Source organism: Panthera uncia, chromosome A2, assembly GCF_023721935.1.
Source record: "Panthera uncia isolate 11264 chromosome A2, Puncia_PCG_1.0, whole genome shotgun sequence".
Taxonomy (NCBI): Eukaryota; Metazoa; Chordata; class Mammalia; order Carnivora; family Felidae; genus Panthera; species Panthera uncia.
In genome coordinates this window covers 8457783-8472130 of record NC_064816.1, presented here as the reverse complement: position 1 = coordinate 8472130, position 14348 = coordinate 8457783, and the positions used below count along the sequence as shown (strand labels likewise).

Here is a 14348-nt window from a genome sequence, read left to right as displayed (position 1 = left end):
CAACCGTGAGGCCTTTTTCTTGCAAAGATTTCACGGGACAGCGCGGGTGAAGAGAAACCTAAGCGCTAACGCCGAGACAGCTCGATGCCCCCCACCCACAGAGCGCCCAGGATCCTCCCTTCTGGGCACACGCACGCCCAGAGACCGCCCCCTCCTCCCTCCAGGCGGCGCCCGCTGCGCGCGCAGCCCCTGGGACGGCCCAACCGCGGATTAACGGCCGACTCCGCCCCGCTGCGCGCGCAAGTTCCCAGAAAGAGGCGGAACCAGGCGCGCGTGATGCAGCACGTGCCCGGGGGGCGCGCGAGCCGGGGGGGCGGGGCCGGCGCGTGCGCAGAGAGAGTGAAGGAGAAGGCGGGAAAAGACAGGATGGAGCGGCAGGGAGTACGCGGCGTTTGTTGCCTTCGCGTGGGCGGCGGGCGGACAGACTGGGAACGGCCGAGATCTCGGGCTTCCCTGGCGGACCAGAACCCGGCCGCTTGCCTCCTACCGTCGAGGCCACGCCTCGCCCGGCCGGGCCCCGATTTCTTGACTGACTGACCGGGCCCTGACTGACGGACGGGGGGGCCGTGTGACTGACACGGGCCGGAAGGACAGACTTCCACGCATGGCGCGTGGCAGGAGCAGGGTAGAGAAAGTCTCAGACACCCAGGCGCCGCACCCTTTTCTTTTCTACTTTTTCCCCTGCCTCTTCTCCTTCCTCGAAGGACTCGAGCCAGCACACACACCCCCAGTTAGGAGCCCGGGGCCCCCAGCGCCCCTCCCGGAGCCCCTGCCCTCACCCCAGCCCGCCCCGGTCTCCCCGCCTCCGTCCTCCGGCGCTCCGGGCGCAGGGCCGTCCCAGCGCACGTCCCCGACCTCGTGGTGCCCGTCCCAGCCCCGCGCGTCTCTCCTGGGGGGGGGGGGGTCCCCGGCCTTGCGCCCCCGGGGTCGAAGGGACGGGAAAGGGGAGGGGGGGGGATCTGACCCCTTCTCGCCTTCCCTCCTCTGGCCTCTCAAGCGCTGGCTGTGCTCACAGGTGGACCTGCCCCACGTAGAGTGCAAGGACCCGGAGCCACAGCCGCTGGGGGACAGCAAGGAGCGGCAGCAGGACGAGGAGAGCCGCGAAGAGGAAGCCGGTCGGGGGCCAGCCAGGTGAGGAAGCCCCCACCCCACCCCGGCCCGACGGGGTCCACACCCTTCTAGTTCCCCCACCCACCCCGGTTCTTCCGCGAGCCCCTGCCGGTGTCTGCTTTGGGTGCCTTTGCCCCGCGGAGAGGTCGCGCACCTGCTACGTGCCCGGCATGGTGCAAAGCGCTGGGACACAGCCGGGAGCTGACACTCGAGTGGAGGAGACAGACTGGGGGGGGGGGGGGGCGGCGGGAGCGGGAGGGGATAGGGAGAGAGTGCCGGTTCAGATCAGAGAATCGCGGAAGTCTTCGTGGAGGAGGTGACGAGTGCACCCTGAGGGTAGGCAGAACTGTGCGGGAGGAGCCCAAGAGGAAGCTGGTAAGAGAGACAGACAGGTTAATGGGACTTCGGGTGTTCGTTGCCCGTGAAAAGGTTTGAAATCGGGGGACACGAGGAGACGACAAGCCGGGCAAGGACTGTTGTTAATAAAGCTTTATTGGCACATAGGCACGCTCGTCTGTGGCTGCTTCTGCCCAGTCGAGTTTTTGCGGCTGAGACCACAGGGCCCCCAAAGCTGAAAAGGTTTACTACCCGGACCTTTGTACAGGTTTGGAGTTCTCTGGGCGAAGGCATTAAAAGTCTCCCTCTGGCTGCCGTATGTAGAGAATAGATCGGCGAGGGCAGGAGTGGAATCTGGGAGACCAGTGAGGAGGGAGTTGGAATCATCCAGGTGCCAGGTGATTCCAACGTGGCCTGGGGTGATCTGCTGAGATGATGAGAAGTCGGATTCTGGGTATATTTAAGAAGGTGGGGGGAGTGGGGCGCCTGGGTGGCTCGGTCAGTTGAGCATCCGACTTCGGCTCAGGTCATGATCTCACTGTCCGTGAGTTTGAGCCCCGTGTCGGGCTCTGTGCTGACAGCTCAGACCCTGGAGCCTGTTTCAGATTCTGTGTCTCCCTCTCTCTCTGACCCTCCCCTGTTCATGCTCTATCTCTCTCTGTCTCAAAAATAAATAAACATTAAAAAAAATTTAAAAAAAAAAGAAGGTGGGACAGACAGAAACAGCCAAGGGACTAGCTGCTGGAGCCAAAGAAAGAGCGGCATATCAGGGATGACCCAGACAGCTTTTCTCTCGCACATTTCTTTATTCACTACGTAAGTTTCTTTATTGAGGGTCGTCTTTGGCCGGACGCTGATGCCGAGCATGCAGCAGTGAACAAATCGGAATTTCTGCCGTCCTGGAGCTTTCTTTCACTGAGCAGTATGCACTTAAAGTTCCTCTGTGTCTTCTCGTGGCTCGATAGCCCATTTCTTCCCGGTGCTGAATAACACTCCATGGTCTGGATGGACCGCAGTTTGCGCATCCGTTCACCTGCTGAAGGACGTCTCGGTTGCTTCCACGTTTGGGCAATTCTGAACAAAGCTGCTGTAAACATTCATGTGCAGGTTTTTGAGTGGACCTGAGTTTTCACTTCCTTTGGGAAAATACCGAGGAGCACAAGTGCTAGATCAGACGATAAGAGTATATTTAGTTTTGCCATGGGGCGCCTGGGTGGCTCAGTCGGTTAAGCGTCTGACTTCAGCTCAGGCCATGATCTCACGGTTCATGACTTCAAGCCCCGCGTCGGGCTCTGTGCTGACAGCTCAGAGCCTGGAGCCTGCTTCGGATTCTGTCTCCCTCTCTCTGACCCTCCCCCGTTCATGCTCTGTCTCTCTCTGTCTCAAAAATAAATAAACGTTAAAAAAAAATAAAAAAAAAAAGAGTATATTTAGTTTTGTCAGAAACTTCCAAACTCCTTCCAAAGGGGCTGTGCCAGCTTATAGCCCCGTCATGAATGAGAGAGTGTTCCTGTGGCTTGGCATCCTCGCTAGCATTTGGTGTTGTCGGTATTTTGGATTTTTCACCATTTTAATAAGTGTGAAGTAGTATCTCCTTGTTGTGTTGACTTAGAGTTTCCTGAGGAGATACGAAGTCAAACAGCTTCTCATTTGCATGTTTGTCATCCATATGTCTTTTCTGGTGAGCTGTCCAGATCTTTTGCTCATTCTTTAATCTGGTTGTTTATTTCCTTATTGGTTGTTTTTTTGTTTTTTTGAGAGAGAGAGAGAGAAAGTGCAAGCAGGGGAGACGCAGAGGGAGAGAGGGAATCACAAGCAGGCTACACGCTCCGCGTGAGCCCAGCGTGGGGCTCGATCTCATGATCGTGAGATCATGACCTGAACCAAAATCAAGAGTCGGACACTCAACCGACTGAGCCACCCAGGTGCCCCTGTTCCCTTACTGTTTCGAAGAGTTCGTTGTATATTTTAGACCAGTCCTTTCTCAGGCATGTATTTCACAACGATTTTCTCCCAGTTTGTGGCCTGTCCTTTCATTCAGTTTGTTCACTGTGTCTTTTGCAGAGCAGAAGTTTTTCATTTTAATGAAGTCCAACTTACCAATTTTTTTCTGTTGATGTTATATCTAAGAAGGTCCTCTAGATTCTTGCCTTTGATATCTTCCGGAAGTTTTATAGTCTTGTGTTTGACATTCAGGTCTGTGATCTAGTTTTTGTGAAAGTGTGAGATCTGTGTCTAGTTTTTTTTTTCCCCCCTACCGCTCTCCAGTTATTTCAACACCATTTGTTGTAAAGACTCCTTTCTCCGTTGAATTTTCTTTGCTCCTTTGTCAAAGATCAGTTGACTGTATATGTGTGGGTCTATTTCTGGGCTCTCTACTCTGTTCTGTTGATCTATCGTCTGTTTGTTCACCAATAGCACACTATCTGGATCACTGCAGCTTTATAGTAAGTTGAGGTCAAGTAGCATCAGTCCTCCGCCTTTGTTCTTCTACTTCAGTATCGTATTGGCTATTCTAGGTCTATTGCTGAGCTGATTTTCTAAAAGACAAATTAGTAATAATGTGATTTCAATTGGTGGCAAGTGCTGTGAAGAAGCAAAATAGGGTAAGGACCAACTAGAGCGATAGGGAGTTTGGAGTAGTCGGGGAAGTTCTCTAAGGAGGTCTCGGGAGAAGAAACAGCCGCGAGGCCTCGGGGGCCCATGTATGCCAGGCCGAGGATGAAGTCTCTGAGGTAGGAGTAAGCTTGGTGTGTTCACAAAACAGTGATAAGCCCAGCATATCAGGCGTTGTGATTGGCAGCAGGGATCCCCTGAGTCCACCGGGCAGATGTGTTCATACCCTCCCGGTGCTTCCATCTGACCGAGAGGCAGATGCTGAACAAGCACTGACAAAGAAGAGATTGGGGCGCTGGGAAAACATTTCCCCCGGGGGCAGCCAGCCCTGAATAGGGAGCCAGAGACCGCGCCCTTGAAGAAGCAGCGCTGAATCCAAAGGTAAGGGAGAGTGGATGTTGGGTGGCCATGGGGGTCGGGAGGAGGGGTTTAGAAGAGTTCATGCAAAGCCCCTGTGCGGTTCAGGGAGCTGAGGGCAGGTCAGTGTGGCTGGGTGTGGGTGTGGGTGTGGGTGTGGGTGGGAGTGCAACAGGAACGCCGGAGAGCTTGGCAGACGCCAGGTCACAAGGCGTTGTGTCAGCTATGGACTTACTCTGAGGACTTTTTTGGTAATAACTTTATTGAGATATAATTCACGTGCTTTACAATTCACGAACTTACAATGTACAATTCAGTTGTTTTTAGTATATTCACAGAGCTGTGCAACCATCACCACAGTCAGCTATAACCTTTTCTTCGCCCCAAAAAGAAACCTTGCACCCCTTAACCATCATCCCCTAGTCTCTGCATCTTCCCCAGCCCCCTGGTAACCACTACTTTCTGTTTCCATGAATTTGCTTCTGCTGGACATTTCATATAAATGGAATCCTACACTTATGTGGTCCTTTGTGACTGGTTTCTATCACTGAGCCCGGTGTTCAGGGTTTATCCATGTATCAGAACTTCATTTCTCTATGCGGCTGAATAATATTCTATATTGTGGGATCCACCACATTTTATTTATCCATTCATTGGTTGGTGGACATTTGAGTTGTTTCTGCTTTTTGGTCCTTGTGAGTAATGCTGCTGTGAAGATCCATGTACAAATTTTAGTGTGGACATATATTTTTTCATGTCTCTGGGATAGATACCTAGGAGGGGAATTGCTGTGGCAGAGACGTGCCATGTTCTGGTTCCTGTATTCCAAAGACACTGGCTGCGTTGTGGAGAATGGGTGGGAGGGGACGTGAGTGGACACGGGGAGACCTCCCCTGGAGGTAGCATCTAGCAGGGCAGATGGTGAGGAACTCTTGAGAGGGTGGCAGGATCATTGAGTGAGGCATGAGGAAGGGGAAGAACCAAGGATGCCTCCCGGCTAGTGTGCTACGAAACAGTGAAAATGCCCCTGTGTCAGGCATTGTGATTGGCACCAGGGACCCTCCAGCTGTGGTGTGCTGGAGCCAGCACCTCCCAGCTCGAAAGAGCTGGTTCTACACATCTCTTCCCAACATAGCACTTAGTGACTTTTTGTTGGTAGCTTGCGATTGGCTATAGTGGGAGTCTGCACCATGGAAATTGGCAAGCATTACCGATCAGACCTTTTTTTCTCCCCCACAGAGAGCCACTTGCTAAGTGTTTACTAGCACACTGCTTTAGACTGGTTTCCAGCAGGTAGTGGTTTCGGTGGCAGAGGCAAGAACACGGGTTCCATTTTACCCTTATTGAGCTTGAGGTGACTGGGGACATGCATGCGAACGCATCCAGAATACAGCCGGACTTGCTGACCTGGAACTCAGGGTGGGACAAGGGACTTCAGGTGGACTGTGGGTGTCACTGTTTCAGAGACAGGGGCAGGGTGAGTGAGCTCACCTGGGGAAGGAGTGAGACAAGGCCAGGCTCAGGACAGGACTCTGAGGACTCTGGGTATAAAGCCAGCTTCTCCCCACCTCCCAGATTCCTCAGTTGTAAAGCAGGCTACAAGGTGGGGTGGTTTCTAGATGTGTATTATCAATTCAGGACCAGAAAAAAAGAAGGAAATGACTGAAGTCATTTGCTTGATAACATCTTCCTGCAAATAGCATGTTTAGACCTGGATTTAAGTGACAGACACAGACAATAGCATATCAAAGACTTCATAAGTTCCACAGGAGCTTTGGGCCGAAAAAACAGATGGATTAGAACCGGTGCAAGGGCCAATTAATAGATCAGCAGCAGACACTCAGTGACATGATTAAAATGTGAACACATTTTGGGAGAGAAAAGCAGAATGTGAAGAATGGGTTCAGTAGCTTTGAGTCAAACCTTCCCCCTTCCTGGCTGTACTTCAGCAAAACCTCATTTTGCCCAAGCAGAGGAGATTCTGTTGTGTTCCTCCTTGAATGTTTGATTAGCTTGCCTCCCCTCCTGGGCCTGCCGCCTGCGGTGGTCAGAAGTGGCTGGCGGATTGTTTACTTGTATATCTGTTAGAGGCCACGGAGGGAGGGCCCCGCCAGCGGGCGGCTCTGGCTCAGACGCCTGCCAATCACAGCTTTACCTGGAGCGAACAGATGGTCTCTTTACTTAGACCCATTTCCTCACCGTTCCCGGGCCCCCTGCCAGCGCGGGCCCTACTCGGGAACTGTGTCCTAATCCTCACAACCGAATTTGGGACTCCTTAGGAGGACAGATCGTAAAAGATGAGCGTGGTAAAGTGTTCACAGCCCCCACCCCGAGTCTCCCCCACTCGACCCCTCTGCGGGCCATGCACACCCAGCCTGCTTTGTTGGGCCTACTTCCATTCTCTGGCATCCATCCAGAGTTGGGCAGCAGAAGCAGGCCTGGGAATGGGGGAAGCCAAAGAAGAGGACACTGTGCATTTTGTTTATTAAAGTTAATTGGTGAACGCAGGCCCAGGGAAGCCTATGATTCATTAGCATCCCGATTAATATGCAGCTGCTGAGTATTAAGAAAAATGAAATGGAAAGAAGGAAATCCCCAAAGGAGAGGTTGGAAAAAATCAGGAAGCTCTCTGCAGACATCTGATGCAGGCCTTTGTCCCACCACGAAATTTGAATGAGATGAATTCAAGTGATTTTTCACCATTTGCATAGCTGCCATGAAGCCCGCTCCAGCCCCATCCCTCGAGCCTGAGAAAGGAGCGACTTGAACTGTCAGCAGCTCCAGCAGCTTGTGAGCAATTACATAAAAAGAAGCACCTGTTTTTATCGTTGATTTTAATTTCAGGATCCTTACACTGTCGGGACAAGGCAACTATGGGTACAAGGAAGTTTGTGAGCAGGAATGTTACACCTGGCTCTGGAAGAAGTTCCTTCCTTTAAGCATTCATTGAATACCTGTGCCGCCTTGGGGATGTGCAGAATGCAGCCCCCATCCTGACCGTGCACAGTGTGCTGGAAGGATTGAATGTGTATAAACCACGGGAGTGTTGTGATCAGTAAGTGGAGGTGCTGTGGGTGCAGTAGCAGAACTCCGAATGGTGAAGCTGTATGAAGGGAAAGTCATTTCAGGCAAAAGCTGATGGGTTTGGTGAAGTTGTTGAAGGTTCCAAATTGCTCAGAGTGGAGGGTAGAAAGGGAAGGTGGCAGCTAGGGCCCTCCCTGGAAGGCCCTGTGTGCCGTGCTAGGGAATGTACTTGATCCTGTGGCAGGTGAGAACTCTCATAAGCTGTCAGGCAGGAGTAGGACATCAAATTGCAGTTCAGAAGGTCCCTAGGGACCGGGTGAGACATGATAGGTGAATTGCACATGATGGAGACGAAATGATAGATTTGGGAGAGATTAAGGAGTTAGAAAGGAGGGCTTTCTCACAGGATGTGGAGGATCAGAGAGAAGCTGGACTCTAGACTCACTGCTGAGTTTCTGGCATGGGAACTAGGTGGCTTTTGGTGTCATAGGAGGATGTTGATACCAGCGTGCAAATTCGAAGGAGTTTCGGATGCTTCTGGGACAGCTAAGTAGAGAAGGTCTGGAGGTAGTCAGATATGTTGTTGGGAGCTCAGGAGACAGACATGGACCAAGAATAAGCTTGAAGGTTGTGGTAGCTTGAAGATGGATGGTAATGAAAGCCCTTGCTGGCCATTCATTTATTCCATGCCCCTTTACTACTGCTATCATGAAATGTAGGTGAGTGACACATAGCCCAGTCCCCCCAGAGACTATGGGGGAGAGGCTAAGGTGCAGTCGGTGACACGGTAGGTGCTGTGTGCACGTAACTCAGCCAGAAGAGAGTTTCTAGAAGAGGCAGGATGTAGGTAGGGAAAAGGACTGCCAGGGCATTCCAGCTACAAGGGTGCCTTTGGGGAATGACAGGTTGTGCATTGTGAGGTGGTGGGTTAGCAGGAAAGGCCAACAGGGAGGAGGTTTGAGGGTTCTGGCTTCAGAGCAAGGATGTGAACGATGGTGTAAAGGGAAGAGAGCAGGGCCAGCAACAGAGCCTGGGGATGCCACGTGATGGGAATGGCAGGGAAGGGTGGAGTCAGAAGGTCAAGGGACTTATGGTCTGAGGTATCTTCCAGGTGCCACTGGGGACCTTGGCAGGAGACTCTTCATTTGAGAACTGGGGCAGGAACAAGTGGGCTGAGAAGAGAGTGAGAGGTGAGACATGTGCTCAGAAAGTGTCAGCAGCTCTTTCTAGAAGAGCTACGTGGCTGTGAAGGGGAGGAAAGAGGAAGGTGGCTGGCCGAGGGATAGCTGGTGTCTGAGGGGAGGGGTATGGGTATGTGTGTTGTTTTAATACGTAAAACTGGAGATGCCATGCCTTGGAAAGGGCCAGCCCAGAAGAGAGATCAAAGGTACAAGAAGAGGGCAAGGTGCAAAGGGGATTGGGATCAGGAGCCTGGCAGAGGCATGGAACCCTTCACTGACTGCCAAGCTGGGAGTTTGGAAAGAGGAAGGGTAGTTGTGGATGCATTTATGGGGGGTGCAGTGGAGGGAGTTATTGGCCTGCACTGTTTCTGTGTCTGCTCAGCCTGAGGGGAAGCAAGTGTGGGATCAGGGACAGGAGAATTATGAAAGTTTGGAATGACTTGAGAGGAATGAGAAGGAGGAGACCAGAGCACAGGCAGGATTCCCAGTCCTAAGGACTCCCAGAGGCTCGAGAGCAAGACTCTGCAGTAACCCTGTTCACGGGATCATGATTTCGTCCAATGTCATTCAAGTTCCTGAGTTTGAGAAAAAATACAGCACTTGGTTACGAGAGTCAGGGTGGAGTTTTGGTGTGGGTGTGACACAGGGTTGAAGGGAAGAGCAACTGAGGCCCCCAGCTGGAGACTGAAGTAATAGAGCCCCTGGTTTAGGCTGAACAGGAGGGCAGTCAGTGCTTGAGGTCTCAGGGAAATCAAACGCCAGGTTTTCTTGAACCTGTGTCCCCAACTTCATTACCATCATGCAAAGCATGCCTGTCTTTTTAGGAGCCATCCATTTTGTGTTTTTCACATGCATCCAAATGTTACAAAAGTCTGAATGTTAAAATACCAGTGTGGGGGTGCCTCACAGTCTCAGGGTTGTGAGTTTGAGCCCCATGTTGGGTGTAGAGATTACTTAAGAATAAAATCTTAAGGGGCACCTTAAGTCAGTCAGTTAAGCATCTGACTTTGACACAGGTCATGATCTCATGGTTTGTGCGCTCGAGCCCTGCTTCTCTCTCTCTCTGCCCCTCGTGGGATTCTCTCTCTCTCTCTGCCCCTCACTCACTTGAGTCCTTTCCTCTCCCCCCCCCAAAAATAATAAATTTTCTAAAAATCTTAAAAAATAAGAAAAAAGTGACAGTGTCCAAGGTCTGAATTAATCTTCTTTTGCCTCACTTCCCTGAAGGAAAGGAGTAATCGCAAGCTAAGGGGGTCATAAACTCCTTTGGTAAACCTTTGTCCTACAGTAAAATGACTTTTTATGAGAATGCTCAGGAAGCCTTTAGTTGCTCTGTTGTTTTCTAGTTGGCATAAGTCTTCGCTATAGATCATCTGCCTCAGGGACACACTTTCCCATCTTGATAAATGCACGCGTGTCCTGCCTTGGAGGCTGGTGAACTTGTATGTTTTGTACAAAGCCAGAGGAGGAAAGAATAGATCAGATGGAAGGTGTCCTTAATTCATTCGACAAACAATGGAAGATTTACTATGTGGTGAGTGCTGGGAATTCAGAGATAAATAGGACACAGCCCTCTGGCGGGGGGGTGAGGGGGGGAAGGGATGTGAGTTGTGACAAGCACATGCAGTGATAGAGACAGGCACAGGGTCCTGGACACGTTCTCAAAGGAGCATTGGCCTGGGCTAGGCCTCATAGGTCAAGTCAGAGAGTCAGCACAAGCCAATGAGGCAAGAAATGATCTGGCAAAAGGAATACTCAAGGGCCAGGACACAACTGAAGTCTTGGGCCTGGGAACTTTCATGCAGATGAGAGCTCTGGACACCCAGGCTCTTGTGCTTAGGGATTTTACTGTGCTTGTATCCTGAGCCAAATGAAGAGCTTAGCCAGTCAGGAAACCACCAAGAAAAAATAGTTTTATGGGGGAAGCATCCAAAACTCAAGATGTAATTTTCTAAGGAATCGGTGCCTGGCTTGTGGTCTTGGCTGACCTTATGGTTGCTCGTCACCTGGTGTGTTTAGGAACTGCTCTCTTGGCACCTCTGAGTCTCAGCCATTAAGACCTGGGAGGACCTCAGAGGGTGAAGAAACTGAGGACCCCAGGGGCAGCAGGACGTGGGCTGTGAGTCAGGCCACCTGGGTGCCATACCCAGCTCTGCCACACACTGGCAGAGAAAGTGACATAACCACGCTGAGCCTGTGTCCTCAGCTGTGAGGTAGGTAAAGATGATGAGTGGACCAACCCCAAAGCATGGTCAAGAGGATGCAGCACAGGCGTTGAGCTTAGCACAGTGCCTGACAGATGGAAGGTGCTTACAGATCAGATAAACCAGAGGTGAAGGACAAAAAGAAATGGGGCCCAGAAACAATGATGCAAGTCCCCCTAATCCTGTTTAAAGAAGAGAGAGATTTGGGGCACCTGGGTGGCTCAGTCGGTTAAGCATCCAACTTTAGCTTGGGTCATGATCTCACCGCTCATGAGTTTGAGCCCCATGTTGGGCTCTGTGCTGACAGCTCAGAGCCTGGAGCCTGCTTCGGATTCTGTGTCTCCTTCTCTTTCTACCCCTTCCCCACTCCTACTCTGTCTCTCAAAAATAAATAAACGTTACAAAATTAAAAAAAAAAAAAAACTCTTGCAGGTCTTGAGAAAGCAATCTATATGCAGACTCCTTTTAAAAAAATTTTTTAAATGTTTATTTTGAGAGAGAGAACACACACAAGAGCAGGGGAGGGGCAGGGAGAGAGAGAATCTCAAAGCAAGCTTCGTGGTATCGGTGCAGAGCCCAACATGGGGCTTGATCTCTCGAACCATGAGATCATGACCTGAGCCGAAATCAAGAGTCAGACACTCAACTGAATAAGCCACCCAGGCACCCAATATATGCAGAATCCTTCTAGATTTTTACAGTCTCTGCCCGGATCTATAGTTGTTTATATACTATAAATAGTTTAACTGATGCTTATTTCAAAGCAGCAAGTGGTGTAATGAAATGACTGTGGGTTTTGGACTCAGGCAAATCCCCCTGTTCTGGAACCTTAGGTGGATTTTGTTTGCACCTCTGGGTCTGTTTCCTCAATTATAAAATGAGGATACTGCCCCTGCCTCTCAGGGCAGTGTGTGAATGAAATAAACAAGTGTCGCCCACAGGAGACACACAACACTGGTTCCCCTCCCACCACAGAGCTAATTCAGATCAGCAGCACTCTCAGGAGAGCTTGGTGTTGACCTCAGTTTCCTGTACTTTCAGAAGTCAGGTTTCTAGCCCCTCTATCGCCACCTCCAGTGCCAACCGCCAGCTGATGATGCTAGAAGGGAAGTCAGGACCCTACTTTTCCTCTCTGGACTCGAGCATCGACATCCTGAAGAAGAGGGCCCAGGACCTGATTGAAAACATCAACGAGAGCAGGCAGAAGGACCATGCACTCATGACCAACTTCAGGGACAGCCTCAAGATCAAGGTGACAGATTCTCCCACACACTGCAAAGCCCCGGTCTGCAGGGAGAGGGAGTCCTATGTAAAGGGTGAAAGGGGAGGGAACGAGCTGCTGCTGCTAAGCGAACTGCATATAGTACCACATGACAGGGCCAGGATGAGGAATGAAGGTCCCTCTTGCACCCACAGCCCAGCCGGCCCTCTTATTTCATGCCAGTGCTAATGGCCAGGGGAGTAGGGACTGAGACAGAGCCTTCATTGTCACACCCATTTGTCCTCCAAAAGTTGAATGGTTTGTGGGGTGTCTGACTGGCTCAGTCAGTATAGTCTGCAACTTTTTTTTTTTTTAATGTTTGTTTCTTTTTTTTGAGAGAGAGAGAGACAGAGTGTGAGCAGGGGAGGGGCAGAGAGAGAGAGGGAGACATAGAATCCAAAGCAGGCTCCAGGCTCTGAGCCATCAGCACAGAGCCTGACGTGGAGCTCGAACCCAAAAGCTGTGAGATCATGACCTGAGCTGAAGTCAGACGCTCAACTGATGAGCCACCCAGGCGCCCCTATAGCCTGCAACTCTTGATCTTGAGGTTTTAAGTTCAACCCCACATGGGGTGTACAGATTAGCTAAAATTCTGGGGCACCTGGGTGGCTCAGTTGGTTATAAGTGTCTGACTTTGGCTCAGGTCATGATCTCACTGTTCGTGGGTTTGAGTCCTGCATTGCACTCTGCTGTCAGCGCAGAGTGAATTCTGTCTCCCTCTCTCTCCGCCCCTCCTGCATGCATTCTCTCTCCCTCTCGCTCAAAAATAAAAATAAACATTAAAAAAAATTTCTATGATCCCACTACCCAGAGGCTACTTTGTCACATTTTCTTTTTGAGAGACAGAGACAGAGCATGGCGGGGGCGGGGCGCAGAGAGTGAGAGGGAGACACAGAATCCGAAGCAGGCTCCAGGCTCTGAGCCGTCAGCACAGAGCCCGATGTGGGGCTCGAACCCACAAACTGTGAGATCATGACCTGAGTGGAAGTCGGACGCTTAACTGATTGAGCCACTCAGGCACCCCTGTTACATATTTTCTCACTAACTTGTTTGAGTCTGTTCAATATATATATACATACATATATCTGGGTGACTCAGTCAGTTGAGCATCTGACTCTTGATTTTGGCTCAGGTCATGATCTCACTGTTTGTGGAATCGAACCCTGCATCAGGCTCAACAGCACGGAGCCTGCTTGGGATTCTCTCTCTCCCTTCCTCTCTCTCTCTCTCTCTCTCTCTCTGCCTCTCCCCTGCTGTGCTTTTTCTCTCTCTCAAAATAAATATTAAAAAAAATTCAAAATACAGGCAATTTCACCTCCAGTCACTGGAATTTTTTTACCATTTTTATAAGATATATTGCAGAAATCTTAGCCATTTAAAACAAATGTCTTGTGATGTCCCTTCCTTGATTTTCTAAAAATATGCCTTATTCTTTAAAAGGTTTCAGACCTGACAGAGAAGCTAGAAGAGAGGATGTATCAGATTTACAATCACCACAACAAGATCATTCAGGAAAAGCTCCAAGAGTTCACCCAGAAAATGGCAAAGATCAGCCATTTGGAGACGGAGCTCAAACAAGTGTGCCACACCGTGGAGACCGTGTACAAAGATCTGTGCATCCAGCCTGAGGTACGAGATATAAACTCCTGCATGGGGCCACCTCCTGAGGAAGGAGAGTTGTGGAGGCTAAGACGAAAGCAAATGTCAACACAAACCAAGTCTGTCAGCACCGTGCCCAGCCCTAAACCCCACAGGGGCCACTGTCACTGCAAAACTCCTTCAGATGCTCTTGCCGTCTCACTGGTGGCCCCAGGTTCCCCTCTGCGGTGGTGTGTCTGAGCTGAGAAGCTGGACCGCTGTTATTTCCCACCACTGTGTGGTCAGCTGTGTGGTGACAGAAAGGACAAAGGCCTCTCTGTCTACAGCCCTCCGCCCTGGTCAGCACCTAACCAGGGTTATTACAGCAGAGCCCAAGACTCAAGACACAGGCCAGACCACTTGAGGGGGGGGATCCCCACCACACGGCCCCACGTTTTTCCTGTGACCGAAATGACTTCTTGGGTGCTTACGATTAAACATGGCCCAACACTGTGGGGTCAGACACGCAGACTCTTTATTATTCTCTCTTTCGCTTTCATTCTGCTCCAACCTCCAGCATAAGGCACTTACCCCCAGGATGGGAGGATCAGAGGGCACACGGTGAACTCTTGCTGTGGCAGGCGGGGGGGGGGGGGGGGGGGGGGGGGGGGGGGGGGGGGG

The 14348-nt window shown here is 51.0% G+C and overlaps 1 protein-coding gene across 6 annotated transcripts in view; it reads left to right on the top strand.

Moving 5' to 3' along the window:
- The first annotated feature begins 295 nt into the window (after positions 1-295).
- Positions 296-14348, top strand: part of SYCE2 (synaptonemal complex central element protein 2) — a 14850-nt gene continuing 797 nt past the window's right edge. Inside the window, exons 1-4 of one of the 6 annotated variants that reach the window (XM_049639945.1) lie at positions 296-381; positions 1016-1131; positions 11906-12080; positions 13530-13718. In XM_049639945.1, the coding sequence (XP_049495902.1) occupies positions 367-381; positions 1016-1131; positions 11906-12080; positions 13530-13718 (495 nt within the window). In that variant the 5' untranslated portion in view covers positions 296-366. Of the gene's footprint in view, positions 382-436; positions 626-997; positions 1132-11869; positions 12081-13529; positions 13719-14348 lie in introns of those variants that run through there. The other 5 variants (XM_049639943.1, XM_049639941.1, XM_049639944.1 and 2 more) reach the window with 5 other exon arrangements.